The sequence below is a fragment of the Ochotona curzoniae genome, unplaced genomic scaffold (genome assembly GCF_017591425.1).
Source record: "Ochotona curzoniae isolate NIBS_2020 unplaced genomic scaffold, NIBS_Ocur_1.0 contig_2754, whole genome shotgun sequence".
NCBI classification, from domain to species: Eukaryota; Metazoa; Chordata; class Mammalia; order Lagomorpha; family Ochotonidae; genus Ochotona; species Ochotona curzoniae.
This window is the reverse complement of record NW_024465582.1, coordinates 7,393,456-7,411,334: the sequence shown is the minus strand read 5'-3', so window position 1 is coordinate 7,411,334 and position 17,879 is coordinate 7,393,456. Positions and strand designations below refer to the sequence as shown.

Sequence of the window (17,879 nt, the reverse complement as noted above, 5' to 3'; positions counted from 1 at the left end):
AAGCCCAAGTGATGAGTATTGTAAAAATCTAATGTAGTGCCATAGAGAAGTGCCACCGGACTCTGGCAGAATCAAAGGCAGGCAGGCAATCTTTTTGACAAGAGGATTTGGAAAAGGCTAACAGTCATTTGCACAGAGATTAACAACAACAACAAACAGGTCTGCAAAAGGACGTTGCCTACAGAAGGCTAAGGGATTCTGAAGGCTTATCACCAACAGAAAGTGGCCGCTTGATGTTAGAACAAGTGTTGTGACTGTTGTGAGGTCAGTAGGATGCCGAGTGGCTGGAGTGATGGTCAGGTGGGAACCCCCAAGCCTTCTGAAGCTTACGTCTCCTGGAGACGTGCACTCCATCAAGTGGAGCTCTTCTGAACCGCAGTGCGCGGCAACATACACGCCCCATTTCTCAGAAATAGTAGCAAGAGAAGAATGCAGGCGATCTGACTCTTCTCCAGTGATTACATACAGACCGGGTTACATGAAATACACTACTAAAGGCAAGTTATCTTACTTTTCAAAAGTGTCTTCGGTTTAAACTTTGACCCGTGACTTGGTCGGCGGAGGGATGGGCCTACCTCGGCACCAGTGCGTCACACTGCGCGACATCATCAGGAACCAAGGAAACTGATAGGGCACTCCGCCTTTCCATCACTGCGCTCCGCAAGCTGACTGGACGGGTCTCCGGCGGCAGTGACCAATGGTCTCCCTCGCCTTGCGGGCCCGCCCATGGAAGGGCGTGAGCGCAGGCGGAGAGGCGGGATTTCCTGCTCGCGGTGGCTGACTTCCGCGCGTGCCGGGAGAGTCGGGAAGTCGGGGCGCGGCGCGGCGCGGCTGGCTGCGGTGCGGGAGCGTTCCCCGAGGCGCCGGGAGCTGCGTGCGGGATTCCTCTTGTCTGCTCGGGCTGACAGTCTCGGCTCGACCATGGCGACGTACACCTGCATCTCCTGCCGCGTGGCGTTCCGGGACGCGGAGCTGCAGCGGGCCCACTACAAGACGGACTGGCACCGCTACAACCTGCGGCGCAAGGTGGCGGGCATGGCCCCGGTGACGGCCGAGGGCTTCCAGGAGCGCGTGTGGGCGCAGCGGGCCGTGGCCGAGCGCGAGAGCCAGGGCACGGCCACCTACTGCACCGTGTGCGGCAAGAAGTTCGCGTCCCTGAACGCGTACGAGAACCACCTGCGGTCGCGGCGGCACCTGGAGCTGGAGAAGAAGGCGGTGCAGGCCGTGAATCGGCAGGTGGAGCTCATGAACGAGAAGAACCTGGAGAAGGGGCTGGGCGCGGACGGCGTGGACAAGGACGCCATGAACGAGGCCATCCAGCGCGCCATCAAGGCGCAGCCGGCCGCGTCGCCCAGGAAGGTGCCCCCGGCCGAGGCCGCCCGTGGGCGTGGGGCTCCGGAGCGGGACCCGGCCGAGAAACCGCCCCGGCTGCAGTGGTTCGAGCACCAGGCCAGGAAGTTGGCAAAGCAGCAGGGCGAGGAGGAGGAGGACGACGAAGAGGAGGAGGAGGACCTGGATGAGGAAGGTACGGCCTTCTCAGGTGGGGGTCGGAACACGTTTTCAGAATTGAATTCTAGCCGGGGATGCGCGTGGATCAGTGACGTGTGTAAAGGAAAGCAGCGTAGACGCACCTTGTCTGGCCAGCGTCGGTCCCGGGAGATTTGTGTTCTGCTGTAGATTCAGGGCCTGAAGGAAGGACAGGTGTTTAATCGAACGAGTTGGTGTCCACCCCGGTGGCGGTGCGGAGGGGCACGAGCCGTAGTGCCCCGGTGTGATCCAGCATCAGGTTCTCCTGGGTTTCCGGTGCTGCACTTAATGTATTTGATTGTAAGCAGGTGGAGGGGCCAGAAAGCGGGCCTGCTTGCCTCAAGCCTTGTAGTTCTTCCTTCCCGCCCTGCTGTTCACAAGGCACCTGTCACACACTACATCAGTGCTGCTGTAACCACGCACGAGGCTGCTTGACTTCTAGGCAGCCTGCACTGCTGGAAGCCTGGGAAGTCCAAATTCAAGGCCCCGGCAGACTGGGTGTGTGGGGGAGCCTGTTCCACGGATGACGCTCCGCGATGGGGGTGGGGGAAGGGACGGAGGCTGGTTCCCTGGAGTGTTTGGTATGAAGGTGCTGAGCCATTGGGGCAGAGTCCTCCTGACCTCATGCTGTCCCCAGGGCGCTCCCTTTCTGGGCGCTGTCCTTCTGGGAATGTGTTCACATTCAGACTGCAGCACTGCTGTGGTACTGCACCACCTCCAGTGTTGTGCATCTGTGAAATGGGAGGCATGTTATTCTAGCAGTTTCTGGCCCTAGGCTGATACGAATCCACTTAACTGGTGAGCACTGGTTTCTGTGCTGTGGAGCACAGCGCTGTGTGAAGGGGTTTACAGTGTGAACTGGTGAGCACTGGTTTCTGTGCTGTGGAGCACAGCGCTGTGTGAAGGGGTTTACAGCGTGCTGCTGCTTACGTCAGCCCGTGTGGTGAGCGAGCAGCTGCCAGGAGGGCCTGGGCAGGTGCGTCCACAGGGGTGGAGCGGGTACCCTTGTTCCCCAGACAGCTCTGTGATGCCAGCCGTTAGGTTTGATTATGCTCACCATGTTTTGTTATGTCTTTCCAAATTGTGGCTTGAAGATTGGGAAGACATTGATTCTGATGAAGAGCTGGGATGTGAGGACGCCGACGCCGTGGACGACACGGAGGAGCAGGACGCGGAGGAGTGCCCGTGCCAGGGTGCCATCCCCGTAACGGACTGCTTGTTCTGTCCTCATCACTCAAGCTCCCTCGTGAAGAATGTGGCTCACATGACCAAGGTCCACAGCTTCTTTATTCCCGACATAGAGTATCTTTCAGATCTTAAAGGACTGATTAAATACTTGGGTAAGCCGAGCATGCATTCCTTTTTCCTACGAGATACCGCTTTGCTGGGGAGTGAGTCTTAAGGGAACAGAAGTTTTATATTTCTTATCAGTCTTTGTTGCGTATTTTGTGAAAATGAAAAGCTTGTTCAGTGTTTTTTGAGTTGTGGAGGTAAATGGTGGGATTTAACTTGGCTACAAAAAAGCTTTCGTATTTTTTCTTCAACTTTTCAGGTGAGAAGGTCGGTGTTGGAAAGATTTGCTTGTGGTGCAATGAGAAGGGGAAATCCTTCTACTCCACGGAGGCCGTGCGGGCCCACATGAACGACAAGAGCCACTGCAAGCTCTTCACGGACGGGGATGCCGCCCTGGAATTCGCAGACTTCTATGACTTTAGGTGAGTGACGTGAGCAGTGAGGGCGTTCCGCTGCACGGTGGTGCAGCGTGGGGGCCAGCGCTGGCGGTGATGTGTCCGTGTAGCCCTGGGAGCTCTCTGCAGGTGCTCATTTCCTGTTATAGTAGGAAGCAGGGTTTAAGATGGGCAGGCAGGAGAAGATCTCGGCCCGCATTGAAGCTTGACTTGCTGGGTTCAGTGGTCAGGAGTGCATTTTGTCAGTTACCTCCTGACAGAGCTGTGGGCACCAGATTTCAGGTTGTTCTTCACCAGGAAATTGTTTCATTGGGGATGGAGGGGACTTCATGGGATGATTCCAGGTCACCTCTAAGCAAAATCTTAAGATGACTCATCCATCAAGCAACACATGTATTCGGTCTTCGTGACAGCTATTCATGTTGTCAGCATTCCCAAGATGGGCTGCAGGATATAGCGGCTGGCTGGCATTGCCGTGCCATGCAGGCACAGTATGGCTGGCACTGGGGCTCGGGAAATCTGGAGTCTTGGAGGTGTGGGTTTGCATTTTCTCTCTAGCCGCACATGTTGCACTGGTGGGCTTGTGGTTGGCAGGCACAGGTAGAGCTTAAAAATAGTGACAGCGGGGAGGACAGGCCGAGTGTCTGCCGGACAGTGCGTCGTCCTCCAGCAGCCAGGGCCTGGCCCTCTTGGATGTCCTGTCAATGGCATTGAGGATCTCCGACGGTCACTGTGGCCAAGGCAGACACAGAGATTGCATCGGGTCACTGTCCTCAGTGGCCGACGTGAAGCTCTACGTCGTGTGGTCTACCTGGCTCTGGCCATACTCGCTCTGTTTTTCCTCTTCTGCCTGACAGATTTCCTACCTTCTGTCCACTCAGGAGTCTCACACTGATTTGTCTAATATAACGTTCCCTTCAGCTCCACGTTTACATATTCAGTTACTTTCTTGACATTTCTAACTAAGTGTCTGAAAGGGTCATGAACGTGTGCAAAGTTAAACTTTTGCTGTGCATCTAAATAATCAAAGCTAGAATCCTTGCAGTCGGTCATTGGTTTCCTTCATGCTTAATGTCAGATCTCTCATCCAGTGCTGATGTGCCTTCCAGCTGTCTGGAGATCTGAGGCTTGGTCCTCCACTCTGCCTGTGGGGTCCAGAGCCCCGCCAGCTTCCGCTTGGCCTCCTGTGCTGCTCTGCACTGGCCTCTTCGTGTACATTGCCGCTCAAAATAGCCAGAGGGATCCCTATAAAGTATTAAAGTCAGATGAAACTGCTAAAATCATCTAAAGGTGCTCTTTTTTTCCTCTCTCTCTGTGGCTCACTCGCTCGCTCGCTCTCACTTCAAAGGCAGAGAGAGAGAGTTGGGCAGAGACCTCCCCTGCTTACCGGCTGGTTTACTCACGCATGTGTGGCCAAAGCTGGGAGCCCAGAATTCAGCCCGGGTATTCCACGAGTATCAGGGACCCAAATAGTTGAGCCATTTCCTGCTTTGATATGTGGATTTGGAAGCTGGGATTAGCTGGATTGGAGCCTGGAACCCTGACGTTCCAGTGTGGGATGTGGGTCTCCCAAGCAGTGGCCTGGCTGCTAAGTTGGTTGTAGCTGCTTTGGTGGGGTGCGTAGTGGTGTTTGTTTATGTCTCTTTGGTGATGACCAATGTAGTCCCAAGTTTGTAATGTATTAATTGACCATTTGGATATATTTTCGTAAAGTGTGTGCTAAAAATCTTTATCTGCTTTTTTTTTTTCCTGGAGGGGTGGTTAGGATTGTCTGGCCTGCTGTTACTATTTAATGTTTATTTTTTCATTGTGTGTGTATATGAGCTTGTAAACATTTGTAGGAACGAGAAATTCTCTTAGCTCACCTGTTCAATAAGGTGATTCATAAGTGTTGCCCATGTGACTGTTCAAATGAATTAAGAACTCTTCGTTAGCAAATCCCACTCTGGCTACACTGCTTGCATTCACAGTGCGGTGTGACGCCGGTGTAACTGGGAGCGCCCCGTCGGGCGTCCGGCCCAGCACTGGTGGGCGTCAGCACGTGCTGTTGGGTAGCAGTGCTGTGCAGTGTTACACTGGGTAGACGGGCTAGAGCCGCATGTCTGCTGGAAAACAAATAGGAGAGAGTGTTGTTGAGAACCACTTGCTCACTGTTACCACAAAAAATGCCAGCATGCCGTTTGCCTCCCCCAGATCGCCTCCTTTTCCATGGCTGGTGGGTGCCCCACCTTTGTGGATGTGACGTGTGTCGTCTCGGTGAGGTGGGGGTGCTGCTGCGCTTCCTCATGCCATTGCACTGTTACAGGAGCAGCTACCCCGACCACAGGGAAGGGGAGGACCCCGAGGAAGCTGAGCAGTTGCCCTCCGAAAAGAACTTGGAATATGACGAAGAAACCATGGAGCTGATTCTGCCTTCTGGTGAGTTCCTTTGTCAGAAGTGCCTGGCTCGGGGCCAGTGGGACTGAGAGAGGCATTCCACCACCACTGTCTGCCATTCTGAGGCGAGGAGGGTGGAGAGTGTGTGCTGTGTTCTCTGCATCTGGTCCTGGCAAAGTGGCCACTCCCCTGGAAATTAGGTGCTTATTTTGTATTGGATCAAAACTTTTTTTTTTTTTTTTTGGCTTAGAATCTTCAGATTAGGTCTCTGTCCCTCCATTCCTTTCTCCCTTTTTTTCAAATTAAAATCTGTAGACCTTTCTGTTCCCTAGTATTTCTTGGGTCCTACTGCGCTTCTCCTGATCTTACCCTGGTGCCCATTTCCTTAGGTTGCTCAGGCTCTCACGTGGCTGGCATGTGAATTTTTGACTGATAGTGTTTGGGTTGCCTGACTGCTCTAGTTTAGGGGAAGGTTGGAATTTGGATCTTGCCTTTTTCTCTGGGGAAACAGAATTAATGGTTTGCTTGTTTTTCCTTGTATGAGATGGTGGTGATGAATCGGCACAGATGTTAAGAGACATCCATTGTTTATCATGTGGGAAGAAAAAGACATGGTGATTGACTGAAAAGCTATGGAAGAGACCTGAGGGAGGAGCAAATGGCAGAGGTCAGATCCTAGTACCTGGCACTGTGAGAAGTTGGCATGCACTGGGTCACAGCAGGCCTGCGCTGTAGTTTCTGTGTCCTCACTTGATGTACAGTTAATACGCCGCAGATCACACACCTGGTCAGTGAAGCGGCGTTGCCTGTGCTGTGCCCTGCTTGCAGGCTGTGCAGTCCTGGTGTGCCTGGAGCCCTGCACCCTGCTAGACGCAGTGTCTAAAGTGAAGCAGCAGCTGTGGCCTGGGTACGCACAGCCGCGTGTAACTCAGAATAAAGGCAGCTTTGGAAGATGACAATGGAAGGAAAGGGCACGCAGAAGATGCAGTTCTGCAGCAATACGCAGGCTGTCCGCCAGCTGGTGGCCTTTGTAACAGTGGCCACACCTAAAGTAAGCGCAGGACTCCTGATCTTCCTCCTTGACAGCGCCAGGAGAGCACGTCAGAAAGAATGCTGCTGCTTATTTACAATGGTTCTTATAGCCTGTTTCCAGGATGGTTTGCGTAGCCCTGGTCTCATTAGCTTCCACGTCTCAACTGTGGAGTAAGATGACAACCTTAGTCCGTGTTGCAAGCACGTGCATGAATGTGCATGTCCTGTCTGAGAGGTGCAGTGCAGTTGAGAAGTTTTCACCTGAACTTTACATTTTTGAAGCTTCCAATTATAAGGAATTTTTAATCCTGTAGAAAATATTTTTGTGGGTGAACACGTTTTCTAAGTTCAAGCACAGCCCAGAGGAGGTGTCCCTCGAATCGCATCCTCTCCCACATCCAGATGATTTGATGACTCCTAGATGTCTTTAAGAGTTTTCTTTTTATATCTTGGTGTGTTCTTCAATGCAGCTGTCTGTCAGTTTCCGTCTGATCGCCACATGGACCTCAGCAGACCATTCTTTTAAAAACCACAGTATGTTTTCTTTGTTCGCTGGAACCCTCAGGTGGAAGCTGATGTTCTGGGTCTCTTGCGGTGTCTTTAGCCTCTGGTCCCTAAGGCATCTTGTGCTGTTCCTTTACCTACTCTTAGGGTCTTTGCATGTGTAACACCTGCGTCTTACTCTCAGGCCTTCTCTCAGACTCATCTTGCTGGCCCCTGTGGAGAGTCTTCCTAAACTCCTCTCCTGTACACCTGTTGTCTGGAGAGTTCTGTCCACTCCTGGCACACGTGGTCTGTCCGAGCTTCACTTTACTCCTTTGTAATTGTCATTTTGTTTTTTAAAAATGAAAGCTCCTTTCACCTTTTGATCTCACAGAAACTAGTTGAATGGTGACAGAGTGGAAGCAGCTTCTAAAAGGGAGAGGTTGATTCCCTCAGGCTTGGACTCAGAGGAGAAGCAGAACAGAGGGAGCTCTGGGGCTTGAGTCGTGTGTGTCTGTCACTGTTTCATGTCTCTGCAGATTGATTTGCCCTCGTGTGGTCAGAGAGGAAGGTGGCATGAGATGAGCTTGGAGGTCCAGTTTTCTCTGGGGGTTCGTTGTTGACAGCTGCAGGTGCCATTGCTGAGTCATGTTGGGAAGAATCTTATAGTAACCTTGGGACAGTGCTCCGACACGGCCTTGGAAGTCATGGGTAACTGGTGTGGTGTAGGATGCTGTGAAGTGCTGTGCCATAGGAACCAGGGAAACCCCAGCCCACAGCCAGAACCTGCAAGGGTTGCTAACTAGACCATGCACACTGTGGTAGGCATGTGCATGCATTTTTTTCTGGGAGCATGTATGCAATGCTTTGGTGAAAGTGTCTACCTGGGGAAGATGACAGCAAGCGGAAGTCTATACGAGTTCTTCCTTGCTTTAACAGATCATCTCCAATGACTGAGGATTTAGAGCAGGTGTTTTGTATAAGTGGCAACAAATTGGATTTCAGAGTAAATCCAAAGCTACCAGTATTGTGAAATTTCTTCCATTTACACTGACAATGTTTTTCATGTTGTCCATACTTTAAGATTGCATTTTTATTTGCAAGGCAGAGTTACAGAGGAGAGAAAGTGATCTTTGCTGGTTCATTTACTAAATGGCTACAGTGACCATAGCTGAGTCAGTCCAAAGCCAGGAGCTTCTGCATTGCCTACATGGGTACAGGTGGGAACTGGGACGGTCCTCTGCTGTTTTCCAGGCCATAAGCAAGGAGCTGCATTGGAGGTGGAGCAGCTGAGACTTGAACCGATGCCCATATGGGACGCTGGCATCACAAGTGGAGGCCTAGCTTGCTATAACACGGTGCCACCCCGTTGTCCATACTTTTACCAATAAGTTTACAATGAGATAAGGGTTTGTTCCTGTATCTCAGTAGTGGTTTGGGGTGTTTTCTAATGACCCAAGAAAATGGGAGACCTCTGCCCAAACAACTGTATACAATGTAGCAGCATATCTAATTATCACCTGTTTATTTCTGTTTATCAAATTTATCACCCCAAACCTCTTCTGTTATGCCTGTTTGTATGACTGGGTTAGTAGGCTGGTGGCTTGTGATGATTTTGAAAGCATTCTCCAGTAGGAAGCTTAGTGATATTCAGCTGCATGTGGAGCCTGCTCTGAGTGGTTCAAGCAGCCACTCTGCAGCCAGGTCAGCTCAGATTGCTTGTCCCTAAGTGAAGGGTGCTGAGACAGCTGCAGATCACGTCCAGTAGAGGGCACTGCAGGGATTTCTTTTGGAGACTGGTCTGGCTCAGTTCTTGTGTTTTGTTTCCTTTATTGCTCTGTCTGCAGTTCCATATGGAGCAGACAGTCAGCTGTTGATTAGCCTGAAGAAGCGACAGTTACATAGCCAGTCAGGAAAATGACAGTTTGAAATTTTATTTTCCAGTATCCAGTGTAACCAATAAGCTGTTACGGAGCGGAGAGTTAGTTATTGTTTGAAAACTGGGTGGACAGATGGCACACTTCACCGTGACTCATGTGGAACCGGTCACTTACCTGTCTGACAGTCATGCAGTGTGCTGTTACTTTGGATGAGAGTCTCGTAGTTGGTGTTGATGTCAGGTGCTCATTGACATGGAGTGGAAGGAGTGCTAAACACTGTGTGTTCATTTCTGGCCCACCAGCTGACAGACACCAGAAACCTTTGCACTCAGGAATGAAGTCTTTTCAAGGATATTTTATTATTTTTTATTTCTAATTTTATTTTTTAAAGATTTTTTTATTTTGCTTGAAAGGCAGAGTTAGAGAAGGAGAGACAGAGAGCTGTTCCATCCCCAGATGGCTGCAATGGCCAGAGCTGGGCTGGGCTGAAGCCAGGAGCTGGGGCGCTGGGGGCCCAGGGGGCCTGGGGTGCTGGGGGCCCAGGGGGTAGGGAGGCAGGGGAGCCCCGGGGGGCTGGGGGGCTAGGGGCCCAGGAGGTAGAGGGGCAAGGGAGCCAGGGGCTAGGGGCCCAGGGGCCCAGGAGGGCTGGGGGGCTGGGGGGCACGGGGCAGGGAAGTCGGGGGGCTGGGGTGTTAGGGGCCCAGGAGGCAGAGGGGCAGGGGAGCCGGGGGGCTGGGGGCCCAGGAGGCAGGGAGCCAGGGGAGTCAGGGGATTGGGGGCCCAGGGTGTTGGGGGCCCAGGAGGCAGGGGGCAGAGGAGCTGGGGGTCTGGGGGCTCAGGAGGCAGGGGAGCTGGGGGCTGAGGGCCCAGGAGGCAGGGGGCTTCTTTGGATTCTCCCATGTGGGGCAGGCCCAAGGCCTGGAGGTATGCGCTGCTGCTTTCCCAGGCCACTCTGAGGGAACTGGAGCACAGGTGGAGCAGCCAGGACGGAGCCAGTGCCCACATGGCATGCTGGTGCAGTTGAGCCTTGTGCCAACCCCTCAGAGATGTTGTAAAATTAAAGGCTAACCTTCAGTAAGATGTTTCCCAGTGTTTCTAAGAATATTTAATCTGTTGATTACATTAATATTAATGTGTACTGATGGCAAGTGTTATTGTTATTGCATGATTTGAATAATCATCTATGCATATGTGGAATGTCCTGACTGAACGGTGAGTGGAAAATCCTGGTTAAGGAACGCTAGGGTTTCCTGCGGGAGCCTCCAGCTGGAGTCCGTCAGAACGGCTCATTCACCTCGTGTGTTTGAGAAGTTTCCTAGCTCTTAGGCTGCCACAACAGTCAGCTTTGTGAGAAATATCCACGGTGGCCTCAAAGGCCGTGTGCTTGAATTAGTTCTTTTTGTCAGTTCTTAATTGTGATCACAAAGCCAGCATTTTTTCCTTATTTATATAGTCAGAAAAACTGTATTTCAAGTAAGGACGTTAGCGTAACATGACTTGGGAACAAGTACATTTTAAAGGCACATGCAGCCTTCTACAGTAAAGCATCGTGTTCATGATCCTTTTACGTAAAAGATTCTCTGTGGTTTTATATGTTCAAATATAAGACTTCCCGGCGGGGTTTTACACATTTAGATTCCTTAGAAATAGCTGTTTATGCCTTGTGCATGCTGCTGTTGAATAGCTACATGTTGATTGATATTGGAAAGGTGTGTATTTGCTTATATCCTGATTAAAAACTTTTTAAGAAGATGTTTAATTTAGTCATCATTTACATTGTTGAGGAATGCGTGCACATGTGGCCCTCTGATTAGGGTGTGGATGGTCCAGGTGTAGGGATGAGGTGGGAAGGATAAATGTTGGTCTTTTTCCCTGTGTCTCCAGGCAGTTGGGAGGGGAGCGAAGCGGGGCCTGCAGCTGGCTGTCGAGCTACACCTGTGCGGAGGAATGGAGCCAGTCCGCTGATGTTGCCCTAGGGCCCCAGTGTGAGAGTGTTCCTAGGGTGCTGCTTGCGAGGCCTTGCTAGTTCTGAGATGCCATCAGGATTGAGAAAATCTTCGTTCTTTTGGCTGACCAGGTCCACCGTGGCACATCCATGCACCTAGAAATTCAGCGCAGGGCCACCCTGTTCTGCTTTCCCTTTATCCTGCACAGCACCTGTCCAGTAAGCTTGCGGGGGAAGGCGACACTGCTGTGTCAACTGGGCTTGGAGCGAGCGCTCTGAGGAGGCCTGCCCCCTTCAGTTCCATGTGCCCTGACTGACACACTGGTCGGGGTGTTGTTCCTGTAAAGGCCCAGGAAGGCAGTAGCTTGGTTTTGAGTGCCAGGATGTTTGCGCAGCAGTTCCTCAGCCCTGCTGTGGCATGGAGGCTGCTGCTGGGGAGAACTCCTGCACAGATGAGCACGGCTGTGTGCCAGTTCAGTGAGCAAAGCAGCAGTTGTTCACATGCAGCTTTCTGGTTGTAGTTTACTGTTCTGATATGCCTCATCTTTAAATAGGAGCCTTCATTTATTCTTTTAGCAAATATCTTGGTTCCCTTTTTTTTTTTTGCATTTGTTAAGGTTTTAGTTACAAAGCTTTTGATGGTTAGTAACCTTGTCCTGCAGTTTTCTCATTTAGAATTCATATGATTAACCCACAGAATTTGTAAGATCCTTCAAAGAAAAAATTGTTGTGAGAATGGAACTTAAGTATCTTAAAATTCTGATTTACCTGCTGATTTCCGTTACTTAGAAACCTGTAGGAAAGAGCTTTTCAGCCTGACCTGGCTGATGTTTTGCACTAGGTGGCCATTTGGTGTCGGGCCATCTGTGCATGTTAAGATGTTTAGCTTCAACTTGGCCTCTACCCACTAGGTGCCAGTAGTACCTCTCTGCTTGCTACAGCCGAGGGAAGATGTTGGCAGGGCCAAGTGCTTCCTGTGGGATAAAATGGCCTCATGAGGGTTAAGCTGGGAAAGCTCTTGCTTTATAGCTCTGCCATATAAAAACTGTGCGACTCCGTGGGTAGTTTATATATAAACTGTATTGCTCTTTTGAAAAACAGGTGCCAGGGTGGGTCATCGCTCCTTGATGAGATACTACAAACAGCGATTTGGCTTATCACGAGCTGTTGCGGTTGCTAAGAATCAGAAGGCTGTGGGCCGGGTGCTGCAGCAATACAGAGCCCTCGGATGGACAGGCAGCACAGGTATGTTGAGGTTTACAGTGTGAAATGGGCCTAAGAACTTGGTTTTTCCAGAAGCGGGGTGAGGTTGTTTCCATTTGTGTTGTCCTTATTATTTAAGGGAAACATAATGTCTGGCATTGGGGCCTTCTATTATCCCTTGCAATGTTAATGGTAAATAAGCCCAAAGTTCCATGTGTCACAAGCTTCATATTCTTGGTATAGTAGTTTTATATACATTATGAACTTTTTCAGAAGGTAATAGAATACTTCTAAATATAGTAATCATCAAAGGTTGACATTCTCTTGGAGGCCGCACAGGAATTGCGTAGTTTCCCATCGGGTCAAGCTTGCTGGGCTGCAGAATGTGCTTATGGCTTCTTAGACGGGGACCATGAGCAGTGTGATTGATTGTGTCCTCGTTAATGCACCTGAGATAACAATGGTGTCTCTCCTTTGGAGTTGAGGATTGATGTCACAGGGCATGTGTGATGGTGTCCATGCACTGAGTAGGGCTGGCGACTTGTCCCTTGCTTGTAACTTTTCCCGAGAATTTATTTTTGGGGGGAGGGAGTGTGGGAGGTCAGGTAAGAGGGAGGAAGGAGTTCAAGAAGCTGGCGTCTTAGGAAACAGAATTCTCTTGATCCCAAATATCCTCTTTGTTCCTAACCAGCTGCAGCCAGAGGTTAGGGTTAGAAGTGAAACCGTTGAGTCTGTTTCAGTTGGCTGTTGTACAGATGTTCAGGCTTTGTTCCGGTGATGGAGTCCAGGGCATCAGCAGGGTGGAGGTCCTTCTGCAGCTGATCAGGGCCTGCATTGTAAGTCCTCCCTGCTCTGGAAGCAACTGCAATTCTAGGGCAGATGTTGCTGTTCGCCACCCTAGGCTTGGGTAATTCACAGTCTCAGTGGCTGTTTTTAAATCTGTGTGTAAAATATGAAAAGGGGAAGGAGCGGGCGCCATCTCTACTTTAGATGCAGCTTCGTCACTGGTAGATTTTCAATTTTGTGTCCATGTTGTGGGGGGTTTGACTCCACTCTGGCTGCTTCTGATGATTGGGAGGTAAAATAGGGGATTTTTTGGAATAAAAAATTTTAACAGTATAGAAATCTTAGTCAAAAGTAAAGCACACTCCAAGACATTGCTGTAGGCAACCTGTGGATAAGCTCTCCGGAACATCGGCACTCAGCAAAGCTAAACAGGCGGGATCGCATCAGACCAGACACTGGTGCCAGCAGAGAAGCCGTCTGCAGTGAGCAGACGTCCAGCAGAAGATCTCTAACGTAGCCGCAAGCAAAATGTAAAAGCTCAGAAAAAGAAACGAGTCCAGTGAAAAAGTGGGCATAGGACTTCAGTGGACAGTTTCCAGAAAAGAAAGCTGGCCAGAAAATAGATGCAAAAGTGCTCCCCATCATTAGGCCTCAGGAAAAGGGAAGTCAGAGCCACAGTGAGCGATATCTCATGCCTGTCAGGTGGCTATCATTCAAGGGAGAATCACAAATACCAGCAAGAGTCTGGGGAAGGCAGCACACTTAGTGGTGGCTATGCAAATTAGCGTGGTCATTGTGGGAAATAGTTGGTGGTTTCTTCCAAAAGGAGAAATAGACTTGCCATATAATCCAACAATCCCACTACTGGGTATGTGCTCAGAACAAGAGCCCCTTGTGTTAAAGAAATACCTGCACTGTTCACAAGAGCTGAACTACAGAATCACTTGAGGTGTCTGTCGTTGGATGGATGAATAGAGAAAAATGTATTGATACCATGAAGTATCATTGAGCTAGTGAAAAAATGAATTCTACCGTTTGCGTCAAAATGGATGATACTGGAGGACATCTTTGAATGAGACAGTGCAGATGCAAGAAGACAGATGCTGCGTGCTTTCCTTCGTAGGTCAGAACTAATCCTATCCTAGGAAAGAAACGCTGTGTGTATCAACATTGTTAGAAATGCGTTTTTGTCAAGTTTTGGTTTATGTCGTTATCAAACCGATGGTTAAGAATGTTCTACTATTGTAGTTTGAATAACCGGTGATTATTTGAAAATTTATACTATAGGAGTGAAATCAGCCTCCGTTTGATTTTTTGGTTACAACCCTTGCCTACAAGTTTTACTTGTTGATCTCTTTGTTTAGTTGAATATTAGACCCTTCACTGTAATGTTGATTAGACTGTTATCTCAAAAATTAAGGAACGAGAGAAAAGAAAGAAGGAAAAATGAATGGGGAGAGAAAAAGGGAAGAAGGAAAAAAAGGAATGTTATGATATTCTTAGAATTGTGTCTATGAATTACATCGAATCTGCTTGTATTAATATATAAACATGAAACTGGAGTATCATAAAGGATAAAATTTGATCCAAACAAGCAGGCCACTGAAGTTGTTAAGCTCTGAAACCTCACTATTATATTTATATTATCACTTACATCAGTTGTGTCTGCTGCACTAGGCCAGTTAAATCTTCAGGGAAAACATTAGTGCAGCTGTAGAGAGTCGGGGAAGGCTGTCTTCTGATGCCTGGGCAGCTCCGGGCAGCTGAGATGCCACACTGCCGCTGTGGGTGGATGTGTGCTCTGCTTCTCTGGCCACACACTGGAGTCCAGCAGGCTGCGTCTTGCTCTGCTCGGGAACTGCTATCTAATTCACTTCATTGCAGCTTCTGCCTTCCTCTGTCCTCTCAGATCAGTGCAGCTTTCCTTTTGTGCATATCAGCTTTTGCAGATGAAAACCAAAGATGCTAATCCCAGAGAAGTGTGTTTATCTGAGAGTTGGGGATTGTGCACAGACCCCCAAAGGCCCAGCCAGCAACTCTTCTTTAAGCTGTCCCAGACTTTTGGATTCTCAGCCGACTTGAGTTTTGTCTGATAATGAATAACAGAGTTTTGCCTCGTTTCTTCACTGCCCTCTGACCACAGGAGCAGCCTTGATGCGAGAGCGGGACATGCAGTATGTTCAGAGGATGAAATCAAAGTGGATGCTGAAGACTGGAATGAAGAACAATGCCACCAAGCAGATGCACTTTAGGGTCCAAGTGAGGTTCTGAGGGTCGGCCAGGACTGATGATGTGTCTGGTACAGGTTCCCTCCATGTGTGAGGACCACCAGAAGACCAACTGATGGAGCTCTTGGCTGCTGTGTTTGTTCTGGCCTGATAATAAAAGGGTCCTGTAGCTTTCAGATGTTGAGTTGTGTTTAAATCTTACATGTTCTCAGAGTGAGTGCGGCATGTACCAGGTTCCAGGACCTGTGTTTTGGCTTGGCAGTTGCTTTATTGTTTCAGTTGTCAAATAATTTATGGTTCTTAGGATAATCTGGGAAATTCAAGAGGGATTTCTCTGCGCTTACTTGTCCTTTCAGAGTAACTCACCATGCCAAGACACTGGGGATCACGTGTTTGAGGCTTACGCAGGAAGAGCCGCGTGGAAGTTTGCTCCTTGAATGCAGGCACCGTGGTTCTTGAAGGAGTGAATAGCTGCACACACATTCATTAAGCCCAGGCAATGTTGAGCATGCTAGTGGCTGACAGTTAGGATCTTTTAAAATTTTTAAATGTGATCATACTCCCCAGCATTCTAGGAATAACCATTATTATCAATTTCCATGAGATCAACTTCATAAATTCTACTTAATGAGAAGTCTTCGAATTTTGGACTTGATGACACTTGAACTAAGCTCGTCCCATCTTCACCACTTCACCTCTCCCCTGTTGTAAGCATCTCAGAATCTGGCGCTCAGGTAGTGATGGCTCCTGTCTACCGCGTCCTAGTGACTGGCAGAGCTCTTGAAGTGTGCATGGGTGCTGTAGTTTGGAGATGCTTTGAATGTCTTCCCCCAAAGTTTTATTTAAAGGGTGGTGCCCAGTGGGGATTAAGTTATTGGTTAGCACCCTTGAAAGACGTCAAGGTAGTTCTTACAGTACCTGCTTAGTTTTTGAGTGGTTGGATTGTGTCAAAGTGAGGTTGCCCTTCACATTGACCTCTGCTGCTAGTGGCTGGTTGTCTTCTTTTCCTCTGCTGTGTGGTGATGTGGTGATGCAGCTGGGAGCCCTTGCCAGGATGTCAGTACCGTATTGTTGCACTTTTGCTGTCGCCAGAATTTTGAACCAAGTAAGGAACTCTTTTGTTTTGTTTTTTTGTTTTTTTGTTTTTTTTTTTTTTGGACATAAAACATTTAAATGGCATGGAGATCAAGAGCCTCCTGCTGGTTCTTTCTTGCATTGGCTGTTGCTCGGGGCTAGGACTGAGACTGGGAGCTGGAAATGCAATCGATGCCCCCCAGTTGGATAGCAGGAGTGCAATTATGTGAACTGCGCCTGCTCTCTGGCACAGTCATGACTAGAAACGAAGGCCAGGCACTGCAGTTTGGGACACAGGCATCTAACCACAGGCTAAATGTCCACTCGTTCCTTTCTTTGTAAGGAAGCCAATCTTGAGTGTTTGTTTTGTTTTGTTTTGGTTTTGGTTTTGGCTTTTTTAGTGGTAACAGAAAATGGACTGGTACGGTGTGCTAGCCATTGTACTATTCTGCAAAGCCAGACTAGTTGAAAAAAAAATCTGTTTCTATAAACTTACTTGTTGAGCAAATACATACCTTGGAAAGAATGCATATATGCATATTTAGCATATAGCTGAAGCTATATTAAAGAATTACAACTACGCTGAAAACATCAAATATGTATTTCTTAAATCTACAATGTTTTATTTTGTTGAATGAGACTTCTAATCCTAAGTTCGAGACACTGTTATTCCTTTTGACATGCCAGTCTCCTTGATGGTATATCAATAGTCTGCAGTTTTAATTTTTGTTGATTACATCCATTGCTATTCTGTATTAGCAATTAAGATTGAGATATTAAAATGCCCTTAGTAATTAGAAGTAATAAAATCATCTGTGAAGAGTAATGTATTTTTACAAATAATGACCATCTTTCCTTACAAAAATGAGGTAAGTGGGTGTACTTTACATTGTCATAGTCGGCTTTGCTGCTCTGTCAGAATTCAGCACTTTGGGTGATTTGAAAAAGAAACGGACCAGGAAGTCCAGTTCAGTCAAGGTGCCCCTGGCAAGGGTCCTGCTGTGTCATGATGCAGAGGGGATCCAAGTTCACTGTTATAAGTCTCCTTCTGTGACTATGGCATTGTTCATTCATGAGGGCAGATCTTTTCTGATCTAGTCACCACCTTGTTTTGTAGTTGTTAAGATTTATTTGTTTTTAAAGGCAGAGTTACAGAGAGCAGGGTCTTTGTTGGTGGTTCATTCCTCACCCAGATGGCTGCACTGAGCAGAGCTGGACTGATATGAAGCCAGGAGCTTCTTCCTGATCTCCCACATGGGTGCAGGAAGCCAAGCATTTAGGCTTTCCCAAGCACACTTGCAGGGAGTTGGGCTGGAAGTGGAGCAGCTGGGTCTTGAACCTACGCCCATGTGGAATGTCAGTAACTCAGGTGCCTGCCATGCCATAGCAGCAGGCCTCTAGTCACTTTAGAAGTCCCACCTCCTGGGGCCAGCACTGAGTGTGGCAGATAGAGCCACTGCCTGCCATGCTGGCATCTCCGTAGGTGCCAGTGTTGAGTTTCTGGCTCCTGCCTTCTAACTGGCCTACCTTTGGTCATTCTGGCCACTTGGGGGAGTGAATTAGGCGATGAAAGAACTGCCTTTCAAATCAATAATTTCTTAAAAAGGTTTCACTGCCCTCTTACTTCACCCCCAAGTCTACTGCATTGGAGACTTTC

At 48.9% G+C, this 17,879-nt stretch overlaps 1 protein-coding gene across 1 annotated transcript; it reads left to right on the top strand.

Moving 5' to 3' along the window:
- Window positions 1-806: 806 nt before the first annotated feature.
- ZNF622 (zinc finger protein 622) lies at window positions 807-15,324 on the top strand. The gene is made up of 6 exons (XM_040977425.1): window positions 807-1,525; window positions 2,622-2,867; window positions 3,080-3,242; window positions 5,521-5,633; window positions 12,033-12,176; window positions 15,064-15,324. The coding sequence occupies exons 1-6, from the start codon at window positions 922-924 to the stop codon at window positions 15,189-15,191; spliced, it is 1,398 nt and encodes a 465-aa protein (XP_040833359.1). The 5' UTR covers window positions 807-921; the 3' UTR covers window positions 15,192-15,324.
- Window positions 15,325-17,879: the final 2,555 nt, after the last annotated feature.

Excerpts from the sequence above, each read along its gene's own strand:
- ZNF622 (XM_040977425.1), top strand. The coding sequence starts at position 922 with ATGGCGACGTACACCTGCATCTCCTGCCGCGTGGCGTTCCGGGACGCG. Across the intron at positions 2,868-3,079 it reads AGGACTGATTAAATACTTGG|GTGAGAAGGTCGGTGTTGGA; the intron begins GTAAGCCGAGCA and ends TCAACTTTTCAG. Across the intron at positions 3,243-5,520 it reads GCAGACTTCTATGACTTTAG|GAGCAGCTACCCCGACCACA; the intron begins GTGAGTGACGTG and ends GCACTGTTACAG.